General features: G+C 55.6%; 3 protein-coding genes across 3 annotated transcripts in view; 2 read left to right on the top strand and 1 right to left on the bottom strand.

Moving 5' to 3' along the window:
• Positions 1 to 3,123: 3,123 nt before the first annotated feature.
• Positions 3,124 to 4,503, top strand: FOXH1 (forkhead box H1). The gene is made up of 3 exons (XM_006879224.1): positions 3,124 to 3,273; positions 3,499 to 3,603; positions 3,679 to 4,503. Exons 1-3 carry the CDS (start codon positions 3,124 to 3,126, stop codon positions 4,501 to 4,503), a joined length of 1,080 nt encoding a protein of 359 aa, XP_006879286.1.
• A 992-nt stretch (positions 4,504 to 5,495) lies between these two features.
• Positions 5,496 to 10,942, bottom strand: KIFC2 (kinesin family member C2). The gene is given in 18 exon segments (XM_006879410.1): positions 5,496 to 5,666; positions 5,669 to 5,958; positions 6,054 to 6,183; positions 6,257 to 6,380; positions 6,470 to 6,591; positions 6,687 to 6,791; positions 7,617 to 7,774; positions 7,859 to 7,967; positions 8,362 to 8,471; positions 8,548 to 8,662; positions 8,766 to 8,846; positions 9,062 to 9,187; positions 9,300 to 9,365; positions 9,440 to 9,570; positions 9,710 to 9,848; positions 10,221 to 10,372; positions 10,526 to 10,607; positions 10,844 to 10,942. Coding segments are annotated over 18 exon segments (2,310 nt in total).
• Positions 10,943 to 15,369: 4,427 nt separating this feature from the next.
• The window catches only part of CYHR1 (cysteine/histidine-rich 1), an 11,060-nt gene continuing 9,111 nt past the window's right edge, over positions 15,370 to 17,318 (top strand). The window contains exons 1-2 of the mRNA XM_006879225.1: positions 15,370 to 15,462; positions 15,645 to 15,797. Of these exons, the coding sequence (XP_006879287.1) occupies positions 15,370 to 15,462; positions 15,645 to 15,797 (246 nt within the window). The remainder of the gene's footprint in view (positions 15,463 to 15,644; positions 15,798 to 17,318) is intronic.

Consider the following 17,318-nt stretch of genomic DNA (forward strand, 5'->3'; position numbering starts at 1 on the left):
TTAAGCATCTTTAATGAGCCAAAAATGTGATGTCCAGGGCAAAGATTGTGAAGTGACAGAAGAGGGGATTTTAGAGGATCTGAAGCCAGAGGGCAGTTAGGAGATGTGACCGACCCTAGGTAGAGCTGCTTCCCAGGTCCTAAGCACCAGGGCCCACCCTCAGGCTCCTCTCTCCAGAACCCCAACCTCCAGGCTTCCCACCCATCTGGGGAGTACCATCTTCCCTAACCAAGTGACTTCCTGGAAAGCCCTCTGTACACCCACACTTTGAACCCGAAGTGGTCCTGGTAGGCCTCTCAAAATCATGGACCAACTGGGCCATTTCCTCAAGGCATGGTCATGAGAGATGCCCAGAAAATCTGTACAAGGAGATGTCTTTACACACATGTATGGATGACTTCCAAAGGACCTTGATCAGGAACAGAAGGAGGGAGGCAAGTGCTGCCTCCAGAAAGCCTTCCTTTTCTTTTGGGCCAACTGCACTATGACCAATGAGGCCATCAGTTAAGGAAGACCCTGGCCAACCCACTGGAGCCCTGCTCTCCTCTTGTTCCAGGACAGGGACTCCTCCTGGACCACCAGGTGCCATGCAGTCAGTTCTGACCCATGGCAGCCCCACCTGTGTTACCAGCACAGCTACACAGGATTACCTTCTTAATATTGTTGTGTGTCTTTGAGTCGCTTGTTCAGACAATAAACAGCTCTGAACTCTGCTCTATCCTGAGCCAACCTTATTTTCTCTGAAACACCTACTCCCATGACCCTAGTCACTGAGTAAATATATCTCATCGAGGATCTTCCTCTCTTGCACTGTCCCTCCACCCTCCCAAGCATGGTGTCCTTCTCCAAGGACGGGTCCCTCCTTGCAACATGCCCAAAGTATGACAGAGGAAGCTTCAAAATCCTTGCCTTCAAGGAACAGCTTGGTTTCACCCTCTCCAGGACAAACCTGTTTGTTCTCCTAGTAGCCCATGGTATATTCAATACTATTCTCCAGCACCACAACTCAAAGGCATCAATTCTCCTTCTATCATCTCTAGTCATTGTTTAGCTCTCTGATGCATAGCAAGTAATTGGAAAGACCATAGCCTGGATCAGGTGCATCTTAGTCTCCTGACAAACATAATTTCTCTTCAGTACTCTGGAGAGGTCCCTGACAGCAGATTTTCCTAATGCAATTTGTCTCTTGATTTCCTGGCTGCTGGTACCAAGAGTGTTGATTGTGAAGCCAAGCAAGCCGAACCTGTTAACAATCTCAATCTCTTCATCTATCATGATGCTGCCAATTGGCCCAGTGATGAGGTTTTCTTGATATTGAGCTACAATCTATACTGAAGGTTTCAGTCCTTGACCTTCTGTAGCAAAAGCCACAGGTCCTCCTCAGTTTTGCTAAGCAAGGTTGTGTCATCTGTATAACAAAAGTTGTTGATGAGTCTTCCTCCAATCCTGATGCCACCTTCCTCCCCTCCTGGGATAATCTGTTCCACATATAGATTGATAAGGTATGGAGATATGATACATCCCTATCATACACATTTCCTGGTTTTGAACCATGCACTATTTCCTTGCTTTGTTCTGAAAACTGTCTCTGGGTCCATGTATGTTGTTGTTATTGTTATGTGCCATCGAGTTGCCTGCGACTCATAGCTACCCTATGTACAACAACAGCCCTAAACTCTGCTCTGTCCTGTGCCAATCGTACTGTCTCTGACACACCCATCTCCATTACCCCAGTCACTGAATCAAGCCACCTCATAGAGGGCCTTCCCCTCCTGCACTGTCCCTCCACCCTCCCAAGCATGATGCTCCTCCCCAAGGACCAGTCCCTCCTTACAACATGTCCAAAGCATATCAGACAAAACCTCAGAATCCTTGCCTCCAAGGAGCCACCCGGTTTAACCCTTTCTAGGATGAATCTGTTTTCCTAGCAGTCCATAGTATTCTCAATACTCTTCTCCAGCACCACAGCTCAAAGGGATCAATTCTCCTTCTATCCTCCTTGATCATTGTCCAACTCTCTGATGCATAACAAGTGATTGCGAAGACCATGGCCTGCATCAGACGCACCTTCGTCTCCAGAGAGACACCATTGCTCTTCAGAACTTTGGAGAGGTCCCTAACAGCAGATTTTCCCATGGCAATACGCCTTTTAATTTCCTGACTACTGGTGTCAAGAGTGTTGACTGTGGAGCCAAGCAAACTAAAGCTGTGAATCTCAATCTCTTCACCATCCATTCTTATGCTGCCAATTGGCCCAGTGGTGAGAATCTTTGTCTTCTTGACATTGAGCCTCAATCCATATTGGAGGCTGTTTTGCATAATCACAATCAAGTGTTCTGGGATTCCTATTCTCTTCAGAGTTAGCCACAGTTTGTTATGATTCACACAGTCAAATGCCTTTGCATAGTCAACAAAACCCAGAACATTGTGTATCCTGCCAATGAATTGATTGTGACTCACAGTGACCTTACAGGACAAAGGGGACCTGACCAGGCTCCATGAGGTCTTCTATGGCTACCTTTCCAGAAGTGATGGCACATCTGAGTGACAGCACCTCGGGGTAATAGTACCTCCAAAGAATGCACTGCCCTTTGGCACCACTCAGGAACCCCAGGAAGCCCTCCTCAGTCACTAGATTTGAACTCCACTGACCAGGCCCCTTATCCCCTGCCAGATCATAGAAAGTGAACTGAGAAGGGAAGGCTAGTATATATATATATTCTCTGACCCAAGCTTGACCCTGCTCCACAGAGCCCTTCCCCAACTGTTAACGGGTGCCTGAGACCACTGCAGAGGCATGTGACCCATCCAAGGGCTTTTCCTTCCAACTCCAAAGGGCATTGCCCAAGGTAGCCTACGGGTGGAGGCAGTGGCCGGAAGTCCCCACTAGACTCTTAGCTGCCCCTCCCTTCTAGATTAGAGGAAATTTGCTAATTGTAGCAGCCACTACTAGTTCTCTCCCTTCCCCCACTGCAGCCTTTCTCTCTCCCCTCCCCCTTCCATCCGAATGATAAAGGCCCAGCCCGCCCGCCCCAGCCCAGCTCTCCAGCCTCCCCCTCAAATCTTCTCATAGCCTTAGTGTTCTGTGCCTTGCTGGCTGGCAGGCCCCTACTCGCTGCCAGTATGGGGCCCTTGGGGGCAGAGCCCCCCTCCCAGCCCCTCAAGAGACAGAAGAAAAGATACCTGCGGCATGACAAGCCTCCCTACACCTATTTGGCCATGATTGCCTTGGTGATCCAGGCAGCACCCTCACGGAGGCTGAAGCTGGCCCAGGTGAGAGTGTCCCCCCACCCCCATCCAGCGGGCGGATCTTTCCTCAGACACCCACTAGCTCCCATGGTAGGGCTGGACTCCTTCCCCAAGCCTGGCGGACCTCACCCACTTCCCTGCTGAACCCCACTCGGCTAAAGCAGGCCTGGGCTGAGTGAGGAGCAGCCGCTTCCTCACTAGGTGCCCCCCTACTCGGCTCACAGGGTGGGTGGCTGCCTGTGCTTTCAGATCATTCGTCAGGTCCAGGCTGTGTTCCCCTTCTTCAGGGATGACTACGAGGGCTGGAAGGATTCCATCCGCCACAACCTCTCCTCCAATCCATGTTTCCGCAAGGTGGGTTCTGGTGAGGGTTGGAGCTGAAGGCATCGATGTCCTGGGCTTCCCACCTAGCCTGTCCCTGCTCCACAGGTGCCCAAGGACCCTTCAAAGCCCCAAGCCAAAGGCAACTTCTGGGTGGTCGACGTGAGCCTGATCCCAGCAGAGGCTCTGCGGCTGCAGAACACCGCCCTGTGCCGGCGCTGGCAGAGCAGGGGTGCCCACAGAGCCTTTGCAGAGGATCTAGGCCCCTACGTCCTGCACGGCCAGACCTACCAGCCTCCTAGCCTACCTCCAGCACTCAGCGAGAGCTTCAGCATCAAGTCCCTTCTAAGGGTCCCCAGAGAGGGTCCTCCCTGGCCCCCGCTGCCTGCCAGGAAAAGCCGAGTTTCAGCCAGCACAGGGTGCCCTGTGGATGAGGCAGTGCCCCCTGCCCTTCTGCCTTCCTCAGAAACTCCTCTGTGGCCTTTCTGCTCACTTCCTGGGCCTACAAGAGGCCAAGAGGAGACAGCCCATGGAGGTGCCACTGGGCCCTCACCTCTCTCCCCAGAGCCAAGGGGCTGGCCCCTTCACCTCCTGCAGGGTACCCCAAACACCCAGGGTTTGTCGGGTGAGGAACACAGGGCCCCGCTTTGGGGCCAGCTACCCACCTCCTATTTACCCATCTACACTCCCAATGTGGTGATGCCCTTGGCCCCACTACCACCCACTTCCTGTCCCCAGTGCCCTCCTGCCACCAGGCCAGCCTACTGGGGGGTGACCTCTGAGTCTCAAGGGTCCCCAGGGCTGCTGTGGGATCTAGACACCCTCTTCCAGGGCGTGCCCCCCAACAAGAGCATCTATGACGTGTGGGTCAGCCACCCTGGGGACCTAACCACACCAGCCCCAAGCTGGCTGCTGTCCTGGTGCAGCCTGTGAGTCTGAGGGTTGGGATTATGCCCTCTGCTTGGAGGAGGGTATCTGGGGCCTCATATCACCAGCCATGCTTGGAGTCTGCCATGTTTATTGGACAGTCCTATGGAAGGTGGCAGCCAGAGTGGGCCTAAGCCTGGTCCTGATGTTCAGGTATGCCATTCCCCACCCCCAAGATGCAAGGCTGGAGGAGCAGGACGTGGCCAAAAAGAGCTCCCATCTCCTAGACTGTCCATCCATCCATCCATCACCATCTGTCACTTCCCCTCCCTGATCTGGGCTGGGGGAGGGACAGCCAATGCTGCTCTGGACAGGCAGTCGTCCCTCAGTTATCTGGGAAGGAGGTAGCACCTTTTGGGGGCAGGGGGAGGGAATGGAGACTGGCCCCCAGGTGGCCTTGGGTGGGGGAGACAACAATAAAGGAGCTTACAACATTTTCACTCCAAGTCTAGGTTTTGGGGGCAGGGATGGTGATTTGGGAACCACTCTGAGGTCAGTCTTCTCTGGCTCCCCTGCTGTGCGTCTTGATAACAGCAAATGGTGATAAGGGATAAGGTGGCAGCTGAGGGCCTCTGGCCTACTGGGGGGAGGGGGGGGGGGGGGGGGTTTTTTTCCCGGGCTTAAACCCCCGGGGGGAGGGGGGGGCCCTGGCGGGGGGGGTTGGGGTGTGTGTGTGTGTGTGTGTGCATCTTTTCTCCAGGCTTAAAGCTCCTGGGGAGAAGGGGAGCTCTGAGAGTCAGGGGGCTGAAGAAGCCCAGAAGGCAAGGAAGTTGCATACCAAGACTGGACCTGGGACTTCCCTGTGGCCTCTGCCAGCAGAGGCACAACCCAGGACCCCCAGCACCCAGACTACAGGGGCAGACCCTCTGAAAGAGTAAATTCTCAACTAGAACCGCTATCGGGTCGGGGGCCGGGAGGGCTGCCTGGAGACGGTGTGAGAATACCCGGAGTTATGGGGGTCTCAGTGAGCTGAGTGTCAGTGCTGAGTGAGGAGGGTGTCACAGAGCGCGGGGCTCTCCGGCGCCGGGCTGGCCCCAGCTCCACTTGGCCCACCCGCTCGGCGAATTTGAGTGAGCAGACGGTCTCCCCGAGGTCTCCGGGCCGTGTGGAGATCTGTGAAAAAGTGGCGCTGATGGGTGAGCCCCCTGGATGAGTGGTCCCGGGCATGCAAAAGTTGTGCACACAACCGGCCATCTGTGCCCACCTGTAGCAGCAGCACCGCGGTGGCGCCAGGCCCGAGGGCCGGCTGCAGGAGGCGGGTGAGCTGCGAGTCACGGAAGGGCACATGAGGCCGGCGAGCGCGCAACGCGGCCATGACACTCCCCAGCGCCAGCAGCGAGCGGTTGATGGTTCGGGCTTCCCGCAACCGCTGAGCCTGATTCTTGTCTCCCCGGGATGCACCGGCTGCCACTGCCTTCCAGGCGCGCTCAGACCCTGCCAGATCTACCAGATGCAGGGTACCTGCAGGGAGGAGCAAAGCTGAACTTGAGAGAGGGTGGGGTCCAGGTGAGGCGTGAACTCTGGCAGGCACTCACTGGCAGGGCAGTGAGTGGTACCTGTGGTGCCCTGGCCCAGTGGTGGGGACTCTGCTCGCAAAGTCAGCGTGAGCAGGGCATGGGAGCGAGAGCTGTGCTGGTTCATTGCTGTGGCTGCGGTGACCCGGTTGCTCCTTCCCAAGCTCAGCATCTGGAGGGCAGAGTGACAGGGCTGAGTTGTCCAGAGTCCCCCACTCCAGGTAGAGGGCAGGGAGGGACCTTACTTGGTGCAGCGTCTCCAGGTTGGGCACGTCCCAGTGAGTGAGGCCAGCCACCTGGATTCCCCCCTGGCCTGCTGGGCCTTGCCTCACCACTAGGCGCTCTGGACGCCCTGGGGCCAGGAGGTCCCTGGTGAGAAGAAAGGAGGAGAGACTGCTTCCACTCTGATGCAGTGGGATGCAGGGTCCTGGGACTGAGGAAGTGGGAGGTGGCCTGACCTGACAGCCTCATTGTAGATTTCCACCATGCTCAGTGTCACTCGGTGCTCCCCTCTGGCCCCCATCTCCCTGAAGAGTGACTGCAGGGCTCTAGGAGCTATGCCAGGGTCCTCTGGAGGGCCCTGGGGTGAAGGAGGGTGTCACATCTGGCCTCACATCCCACTACCACCAACTGAGCCCCTGTGCCTCTTTACTCAGCGAGTGGATGCCACCCCACCTCCATGCTGTAGGTCTTCCCAGTGCCGGTCTGACCATAGGTAAAAATGCAGACGCTATATCCTCTCAGACAGGACAGTACCGCAGGCTGCAGCTCCTGGAAGACCTAGACAGAGGGCAGAGGTGGTTGCTGTCTCCCAGAAATCCCTGTGTTCAGGACTCACAGGAAGTGGGAGGGAACTTGGGAGGGTACTTGAGCATCCGGTGTGAGACAGGGCTTGATAGGGATTCAGTGGGGAAAGTGGATGCCCCAGACCGAGGGCATGGGGTGGAAGGGGCTGAGGTTGGGGTGTGGGGGCAGTGAGAAGCAGAGACCTGAGCAGTGGGAGGGAACAGCTGCCATGGCCACTTGCTCTCATCCCTGGGAGGCTGTGAACAGCAAACCTGTCACAGCCAGTTCTGCCCAGCTTGCTGCCTCCTGGTCATCTAAGGAAGCTCTAGATTTGTGTAGATTTGGGCAGTGGGGGGGGGGGTTCTAACTCAAGGCTGTAGAAGCAGCTCCCACACTCTACTTTCCTACCTGAGTTTGGTAGTAAAGGGAGGAGGGCAGTAAGGGGAGGGGGGAAATGAGTTGTCTTTGGTGGCCTGTGTGTGCTGTGGCTCCAAGCATTGCCCACCCTCCCCAGTCTACTAGTTTGCCTGTCTTCATGGCCAGTAATTCCTAGGCCTTCAGGAGGGCCATCCAGTGCCACCCAGGAGTAAGAGGTAGCCAGACATTGCCCAAGAGGTCCCAGCACACTCTGGCTGCTTCTGCATGAGAAGTGACCTTTCCACAGACAAGCTTGGATCAGTGGAGGAGGCAAAGAGAGAGAACCCCAGAAGCTGCTCTCTGTCCCGCTCTCATCAGAGTGGGCAAGGAAGGGGAGGCTGGGACGTCCCTGACTGAGGAACTTGGAGGAGGGTTCCAAACAGAGACAAGGTGGGAGGTCACCTCCTCTTGGGTGACATCTGGAGGGAAGACCCAGTCTAGGCGGAAGCGGCGTTGGCGGCCTCGGTAGCAGGTGGTGACAGTGCCGCCAGGGCCAGGCTCAGTGCTCACCAGGCCACAGGGTGTCCCTGGCCTCAGCCGGCAAAGCACTCGGATACTCCCTGTAGTGGAGTTGTGTCAGTGGGCTGCCTCCTGGGCCAGGCACCCTGCTACCCTGCCTGGCTCTATTCCCAAGTCCGCCCTACCCTTGAGCTCCAGCAGTCGTCCTGGACACCCCAAGGGGGGTGCTGGTTGCTCCTCAGAGAGCTGAGTTCCAGTACCTTCTGCTGACAGCGCTCCCAGGGCCCAAGATACCTGAGGGGACAGAGGAGTGAGGAGGCCACTCCAGCCAGCAAGAGGAGTGCCAACAGCAGTACAGGGATAGTGCCAAGTGCCCCAAAGGGTCATTCACAACTCTCAGCAGCATGAGACCCTCAGGCCCTCAGAGGGGTGGAGTCTGAGGGCCCAAATGCAAGGCTGCCACATCTGCCTACCTACCTCTGAGAGATCTGCACACACTCCTTGGGCACAGGCCCAGGAGTCAGACCTACAGTTGTGGTAGTGGTGGGAGCGCTAGGGACTGTTCTAGAGCCTCCATCAATTTGTGCAACTCTCCTACCCAGTGGAGAAAGGGCTGGGCAGATCCCCAGGGGAAGCCTGGTGAGGAGAGGCTAGCTCAGAGACAGTGCCAGCAGGGTTGGGCTCTGACCTGGCCGCGAGCCTCACTCAAGGAGCCCTGGCAGCTCTGCGTGAAGGTGCTGACCAGCCCTCGGAGGTCTCCACAGCCCTGGCGCAGGCTAGCCATACGCATCCGCAGTCCTGGTGGGATGAGGTGTCATTGGAAGGAAAACATGACCAGGCCATTCCCTGCCCCGCCCGGCCTGCCGGCCCTTACCTGCCAGCTGCCTGTGCACCTGCTGCAACTCCTGCCGGCAGTTCTGCTCTGTCTCCTGCTGGAGCTGCCGGAGGGCTCCTTGCAGGCCCTGCAGTTGGGTTTCCTGGACACCTAGCTGTCCCGCCCAATCCCACCTGTCACTGAGGAAACAGGCCCTCAGCAGGCCCTGCCTCCGCTCCCTCTTGTGCCCATCCTCCCAGCCCTCTAGGACTACGAGCCTGGACTCTGAGGGCTTCTGTGGTGTTCTGGGCCTCCTGAAGCCGGATCTGGAGGTTCACCAGGGCCTCAGCTTCTGCCTGCTGGTGGGACAGGAGCCAGGTGAGTAGTGGTGTTGAGAAGGACCCTGGGCTGGTGTTCCAGCAGTCCCACCCCTCAGATGGGGAGGTCTGGCTAAGCGGGCTAAGTCTCGCTAGCTAAATCTGCCCTCTAGGTCCCTCTGCTCTCCTGTGGTCAGACCCCTGGAGGGTGGGGGCCCAGCACTGACCAAGCTCAAGTCCTGCTGAGCTGCGGGTACCTGGTCCCGGGAGGGCAGCCCAGGTGCCCAGCGGAGCAGGAGCTCTTGCATCAGGGTTAGGCTCTGTCTCAGCGCTTGGTTCTCCAGACACAGGTGCTGGACCCGCTTCTCTGCATCTGTTGCCCCCTGGCGGAGAGGAAAGCCATCAGCGCCTCACCTAGCAGTCCCTTCCGCTCCCCTTCACCCCACCGCCTCACACCTGGTGGTCCCGCGCCCCCACACCCAACCGCAGCCTCACCACACCCAGGCGTAGCCTGCGCAGCTCTTTCTCCTGCTGCTCCAGCTGCTGCCTCAGCTCTTCCAGCTGCGGAGGAGGGAGCATTGTAAGAGCATTCTGTGCAGCCCTACCCTCTGCCATGCAGTTTTCCAGATTCTTACCTGTCCCTGGATGAGCTGCTCGAAGCGATGGCAGGCCCTCTCTTCGTCCTGCTGCCCCTGGGCCTCATCCCTTGGCGTGCCCCCCAAGACTGGGGAAGGGTGGGAAAGACTTTCTTCCAGGGACGGGGATCCTGAGATGGGGTGGACCCCGGTCAGGATTGAAAAGGTCTCTGCTCTGAAGAGGGGTATCTTGGGAGGGAGGGGGTAGGTTTCCAGGCTCTGGGCCTCTCCCCTGTGTGGGGCTCCTCCCAACTTAGGGCCCTTACGCACCCTCTGGAGTGGACAGCTGCACCCCAGAGGCTGGCTGAGTCTCCCTGGGCAAGGCTTGCCTCCCCCTGGGGCTCCGAATCCATGCCAAGAGAGTTAGGAGCTGACTGGTCACTGTCAACAGTGGGGGGCCCTCCACGTGCTGTAAAAGATAAGACCAAGGCAGGGAGTGGGTGAGAGGAGATCTGGAGGCAGGTAGGATAGGTGGTCCTAGGAAAGGAAACACCTTCTAAAGAAGAAGACATCAGCCTTCATGGAATTTGGGTCAAAGGCAGGAATCCTGAAAGCTGACAAGCCCTGTTGGCCCAGTGTCACTGTGGCCTGGCCAGCGGCTGGTTGATATCATCCTCCCTCACTATGCTGTAGGCAGGTATGAGCCAGTCTCTGCCCAAAACAGACGTGAAGCTAGACGCTGCTTGGGTTTCTGTTTTCTCGTTTTGGAAAAGGATGGAGAAAAGAAAAGTCTGCAGAAGGGAGCAAAGCAGGCAGGGAACAGGGCGCTCCACCTGCTCACCTTTCCCACCTCTGGAGGGTTTCCACAGCCCTCCCCAGCCTCCAGGTGGGCAGAGAGGAACTCAGCAAGACGCATGAGAGCTTCTTCCAGCGAGACCTCAGCTGGCCGGCCCTCGGCTGCCCCTGCCAGCCCATCTTCCGACTCAGAGCAGCCTGTGGGGCCAAGGGATGAGAGGTCGAAGCCCTCCACATGTCAGAGGCCAGGCCTCCGCCCCTGTCACCTGTCCCTCCCTCCCAAGGATGCCAGTGCGTCCCCTCCTTTTTGGTCCACCCGTTAGTTATCGCCCGTCCACGGACATCACTTACCCGCCAGGCCCGTCAGCTCGGACCACAGGTGCGGTACGGCCTGGCCGGGGCGGCGGCGGCCTTTGCTGGGCCGGTGGTCACTCTAGGGGGGAGCAAAGAAGCCCTGAGTAGGGAGCAGGCGGCCTGCGTGAGGCATCCTCCGGGAACTGACTGAAGGGGCTGGGGCTGGGGCCGGGGTGTCTGACTTCCAATACCTGAACAGAGACGGGGTTGTTACTATGGCCCCCACCTTTCAGCAGCAGCGCGGGAGGACGCAGGCAACGCCGGCCTGCTCGAGCCTCCTGCTCCCGGCTGAGCACAGCGCCCAGCCCTGCTCACCTGGGTAGAGTCCCCGGGGTCCACGGCTGCCGCGGCCGCGCCATCCCGACGAAAGAGGCTGTAGAAGATGTAGATAAGCAGCGAGTAGAAGGCGTACATGGGAACGCGGGGCGGCAGAGGGACCCCGCTTCGCGCCGCCCCGCGTCCCCGCGCCCCGATCGGCTCCCGCCTGCCGCAGCGCCGGTGCGCATGCTCGGCCGGCCGCCCCCGTGGGCCGCTCCCGCGCGGCGGCGGGAAGCGGGGAGAGCGCCGCCCGAGGGGTCCTCGTCACAGCCGCACCCCGCAGCCGCACATCGCAGAGACCTCGGGCTGAGACCCGAGACCCGCTCATCTGGGCGGGATTCTCCCCGCGCCTAGCCCCCGTCTTCCCCGAGGAAACCACCGTCGCTCCATTGACAGGTGCGCTGCGCTGCCTCTTCCCCTGGTCCGCTCCGCCCCACCCCGCCCAGACTCTCCAGACCCCTCTCTCCTCCCGCCTTCGTTCAGTCCCAGTCCTCGCAGCCCTGTCCCCAGGCACCCCTCCAAGCTCCACGGTCCCCTCGGCGGAGAGTGTCCCCCTTTTGTTTCGAAAGTCCTGGTTGGCACCTCCAGCCGTACCCCTCCCTGCTGCCAGCCTTCCCTGGACTGGCCCTCCTCGCCTGGCTCTTCCGTTAGACGCATACTCTCCTCCCAGTCCTGCCGTTGACCCCTCTGCTCCCCTTCCCGAGGCCCACCTCAGACCCCTCCCCTACACTGCGGCCTTCTCCCCAGGCCCCTCTCCTCCAGCCCCTGCCGCAGGCTCCTCCCAGCCGAGTCCCAGACTCCTCCCCTCCTCCAGTTTCTTCCCACGTCCCGGGCCTCCACCCTCCCGGATGTTTCCAAATCATTCCAATGCTTTTATCCTTAAGGGCTTTTGACTCCTGGAGACAGATGCACGCGCCACAGACCTGGAAGCGTCCTCATAATCCTTCTATGTGTGTGCAGTCGTTGTGTGAATGCGTCTCATTGAGCGTCTTCCCTGTCCTCATGACACAGTAGATGTCCTTCTGATAACATGCCCAAAGTACCAGAGAGGAAATTGTACCGTCCTTGCTACTAAGAAGCATTCTGGTTGCACATTGGTTGGTTCTCTGGCAGTCCACTGCACAATATTCTCGAATATTGTGGACCAGCACCATTATTCTGTTCTTTGGCTTTGAGCTCATTATGTAGCTTTCACTTGCACGTGAGCCAACTGAAAATACGACTTGGATTTTTAATTCTCAAAGTGACGATTTTGGCCTTAAATAGTTGAAAGAATTCCTTTACAGATTTACCTAATACAATATGCCGTTTGATTTCTCAACTGCTGCTTCGACCGACATTGATGATGGATTCGTGTGAAACTTGGCTCTTCCCCCCTCCCCTATTTTTCATGGTTCACTGGTAAGGGGTTTTGTTTTGGTTTTTTGATCTTCATCTGCTGTGCTTCAAGTCCTTTTCCTGTTCAGCGAGCAGATTATGAAGGAATCTTTCTTTTTTTTACTTATTTTAATAATTTAATGATCATTTACAGAGGTTTTGGATTTCCTTTCATTCATTGCTGCACTTCTCTCCCCGCCCAGCCCTCCCCCCCAAGTCTTTAATTCTGATGTCAGATTCTTCTTATATAATACAGTTTGTTGGGTATTTTGCTCAAGAACACACATTGAATAAATATGATCAAAGGAAACAACGCTGATGCACATCTTTCTTGATTTTAAATCACAGAGTATAACCTTGTTCTGTTTAAGCAACTGCCTCCAAGTGCAGGTTCCTCAAGATCCCAGTCCAGTGTTGTGGAATTCCTATTCTTCACAAGGCTATATTTCTTTTTTATTTTTTTAAGGCTGTCCATAACTTCTTATGACTCACACAGTCAAATCCTTTTACAGAGTCAGTAAACACAAGAAAACATTGTCTAGAATTCTCTGGTTCAGCAAAGGTTCACCTAACAGCAATGATATCCCTCATTCTAAGTCTTCTTCTGAACTGGCTTGAATTTCTTGCAATCCCCTTGTCGATGGTCCAGTAAATGTGTGTGTGTGTGTGTGTGTGTGTGTGTGTGCGCGTGCACACACACACACAAGACCGTTTCTTTCTCATATTTTCTCTATTTTTCTTTTAAAGAATTTTTTATTGATTTTCATATAACAATACCTTTATAGTATATTTAATTCATTTACATTGTTTTATACAATTTTTCATTAACATTGTATTTCATACAATCATCCATATACATTCTATTTTACATTTTTTTAAAATTAATTTTAATGAAAGTTTACAGAGACTTAGCGTTTCCAGTCATTCATTGTTGCATTTTTCTCCCTACCCACCTCCTCGCCCCCAATTCACTCTTCTCCTTGAAAAGAAAGAAAAAACTTACTGTTATGCAATCCCTCCCCCCCAAGTCCACTCCACTATGCAGCCTTCACTCTGGACTTCTGTAATGACAATATCCATTCATTTATCCCTTTTAAACGGTTCTCTCCCTCATCTGTTTCAATGCAGTATACATCATTCCTCCCCTCCTTTTCTGTCTTCCCTCAACCCTGGTGTCAGTCTCGTTTTACAACAGTGGCCCTATGCAATATTTGTCCTTTTGTGACTGAGATATTTCACTCAGCATAATGTCCTTGAGGGTCATCCATTTTGAATACTATTTCATGAGTTCCTTGTTTTTCAATGCTGCATAGTATTCTATTGTGTGAATATACCACAGCTTCTCTATCCATTTGTTTGTTGATGGGCACTTGGGTTGTTTCCAGCTCTTTGCTATTGTGAACAAAGCCACAATAAACCTAGCTCTGCATATATCTGCTTGGGTGGCAGTTATGGTTTCTTTAGGGTAAATTCCCAGTAGTGGAACTGCAGAGTCAAATGGTATCTCTATTTGCAACTTTTTCAGAAAGTGCCATACATCCTTCCATAGTGGTTGCACCATTTTACACTCCCACCAACAGTGAATAAGGGTACCAGTTTCTCCACAAACTCGCCAGCATTTGATGTTTGCTGTTCTGCTAATTTTTGCTATTCTTGCTGGGGTGAGATGGTATCTCACAGTTGTTTTGGTCCAGTAAATTTTTAATGATGATTCCCACATTCATTCTTTGGAGTGAATATAAATATGGATCATTTCCCACCCATTAACCAGGTAGCTGTCTTCCAAATTTCCTTGTGCAGACAAATGAGCACTTCTGTTATTGATTCCATTTGTTGAAATATCTGTTAAAATGTTGTCAATTCCTGGAGTCATGTTTATCTCTTATCCCTTTAGTACAGCATGGACTTTTCCTTCAATACCATGTTTTTAGCATTTAGTGTGTCAAATCTATTCTTGAAATTATTTATTTTTATAAGTCAGATTTTTTTAAATATTTTTGTCATTCTTGAAATGATCTTCATGTTCCATAGGATTAACTCAAGATTGTTGTTTAGTTCTTGTAGACTTGTTTTCATTTGCCTAAACCTAAACTTGAAATTGTTTATGTTATTAAAAGAGAGTAGTTCAAATAAACAGGTAATTTGGTCTTGTAAAATCCTATCAGCCATCTCCAGGACCATTCTATCAACAAGACCACGTGTCCCAGTCCCAAACTGACCCTCTTATTTCCAGACTTCTTATTCCAATAATCAGTAATTATCATCACATCTCGATTCTTCAATCAATTTCAGACTGCAGAGTTGGAAAGAATGTCCAATGTCTTCTTCTTTGGCTTTGTTGCGTAAATCTGAATGATAGCTCTATTAACTAGTCTTTCTTACTTACATGATGTGGAGATTATCCTAGCATTGACAGCATTGTGCTTCAGGGTAGATCTTGAATGCTCTTCAGGCTGATGAATGCTATGTCCTTCCTCTTCAATTTGTCATTACGGAATAACAGTTTATAAGATTGTCCTCAGAAAGGCCAATACCAGTCCATTTTACAGGGTCTTCATAAGCCAACCCGTGTCCTCTCCTGCCAGGACCCCGCCGCCCACTTGTCATAGACCCTCCCAGTCGCCCCGCCCCGGCCCCGCCCCCGGCCGCTCTAACCTCCCCTGCTCTCGCTGGTGGTGGCGCTGGGGCCGGGGCCACCAGCACCCGGCGCTGTCGGTGGACGCAGAGCCACTGGCGGGGCTGAAGGCGCCGCATATTGCTCGGCCTCCCTGTTGCCACTGCTTCGGGGGGGGGGGGGTCGGGAGCTGCGTGCGGCCTGCTGGCGTCCAGAGAGGCCCAGGGTCGGAGGCGGCCCCGGCTTTCCTGAGCGGGCGCCCCTCCACCCCTCTCGCTCCTGCTCCACACCGCCCACTCGGGCACTGGACCCCCGGGGCCCACGGCCTCAACGTCTGCCCAGACCCTACGCCACTCCCCCACACCTTTCCGCACGGTTCGGCCGCGGGTCCAAGTTGAGGATTGGCGCATCCCCAGACCTAGTGCTTGGGCCCTGGGAGCTGCCTTTAGGGCTCCAGGCCCTGGCTTCTGTGCTTTCTTTCTCTCCAAAGTTGAGGATCTCCTTTTGACGTCTCATGAAGCTCATTACCACCATGGTCCTGAAATCTGGGCAAGAGTGGGGTACAGTCCTCTCCCACCTGGTCCTTGGAGGGGTGTCTCTGCATGCTGCTGTGTGCACTGCCCAGGTGAGTAAATCTGGATGGGCCAGGTCCCTTTGGGCTCTGATTCCCCATCATAAACTGAGGCTGTATGCCCATTCCCTAGAGTTGGGCAGTGGTGCTGGCTGAATCTGGGGGCCAGGCTGCCTTCTTCTTAGCAGGGTGGCAGCTGGCCTCCTTCCCCACTTCTCCCATTCCTATGTTCACAGGCAAGTCGAGGGGCTGCTGCTGGCTTCTTACTACAGGCCTTGGCTGCTGCCACCACTGTGGTCACAGGGCTGGGCACGGATGAAGACTGTCTTACTGGAACATGGGTGGCCACTGTCATCAGCCTGCCCCTTCTGGCCTTTGATTTCCACTGGGTGAATGGGGACCGGTCCTCTGCCAACCTGCTCCTGGGAGGAGGCATGGTGCTTGCAGTGGCTGGTGATCACCTTGGCACTGAGGGCCGATCGGTGGCTGGCCAGGCAGTAGTGATGGTGGTCTCAGTGACTATCCTCATTGTGGCCGTTTTCACAGCCAATACATCTGGGATATGGGGGGCTATGCTGCTGGGTGTGGCTGGTGTTCTGAGCAGGCTAGAAGATGACAGACTGCTCCTGCTGCCTAAGGAAGACGCCTGCCGCTGGGCTCTGGCTGTGGGCAGTTGGGCCTACCGCCAGGCCCTGCACACACAGCACTTGCAGTGGGAGTGATCACAGGGAGCCAGGCAGGTCCACACCTCCTTCTCACTACCGTGCTCGCTTTTGGGACCTCTTCCTGACTTTGGTCAGGGAGGGTGTTTGCCGAGCCAAAGGTCTTGCCCAGAACAGAGTAAGTGGAGGGGGACAGAGTGAGACACATTTTGGGGCTGGATACGGTTGTGGGTCACTGAGGGTTGGTCTTCAATAAACCTTAGGTAATCTAGAATCTGCCCAGTTCTTGATAGTACTGAGGCGCACTCCAGTAGGGGTCCAGGCAGCACCTCGTTCTCTGCTAGTCTGGCTTCCTGCAGGCATCTGTCAGAAAGACCCCTGCTTGGGAGGAGGATATAGTCCTGGGCTCTTGCTCTCCTGTGACATGGGTGCAGCTTCAGATATCCTGCCACCTCTGGGGTAATGACCTTCACAGGCCGCCGGGTGGGGTGGGGGCAGGGGAGGCCTACACCACTGTTGTACCCAGAAACCCACATCCTCTCTCTCCCTGGTTGACTCAATCTCTGCCTCTCCGCCCTTTGGCTTCACAGCGACCTCTGGCAGCCAAGATTAACTACCCCAAACCCTCACGTTCCGCCGTAGACAGGCCCCCAACCTTGGGTCCCAAAACTGGTTGGGCCAGAGCAGAGGGTTCCCCAGAGCAGTGCCTCTGCTGGCAGGCATCTCACGGAAGCCTATCAGGTCCCTCACAAGACACAAAGGTGCCGGCCCTCTCCAATCTGGTGAGCTAGAACAATCCCCCGCCCCGAAAAACTCAAGTCCTGGGGACGGAAGACGCAGCACCCCTCGACGTACAGGCGCCGAACTAGCACCACCCTGGCGCACCAAAGCGCAGCGATCGGCCACCGCAAGCGCTTGCCAGCCTGAGATGCCCGCCCCTTCGTGCCTGTCGCGGGCCCGCCCCCTTCCTGCCCACCAGCTGCGGAGGGGCGGGGCCCACGCGGCCGCAGACCCCCATTGGCCCTTGCGGTCGCGTCATCGCATCCCGACCGACCCGCTCATTGGTCCTGCGCGTGCTCACGTGACCGGGAGGCCCGAGGGGGCGGTGGCGGCAGGGGCCCCCTCCCCAGCGTAGCGAAAACAAAGATGGCGGCCGCGCCAGGGTCGGTGGCCACGGAGGCTGCGGGGGGACGCGCGGGCCGGACCCTGTGAGGCGGCGGCGGCGGGAGCGGGGGCAGCGGGGTCGCG

This window comes from Elephantulus edwardii, unplaced genomic scaffold (genome assembly GCF_000299155.1).
Source record: "Elephantulus edwardii isolate Elephantulus edwardi_28Jun2011 unplaced genomic scaffold, EleEdw1.0 scaffold00003, whole genome shotgun sequence".
Taxonomy (NCBI): Eukaryota; Metazoa; Chordata; class Mammalia; order Macroscelidea; family Macroscelididae; genus Elephantulus; species Elephantulus edwardii.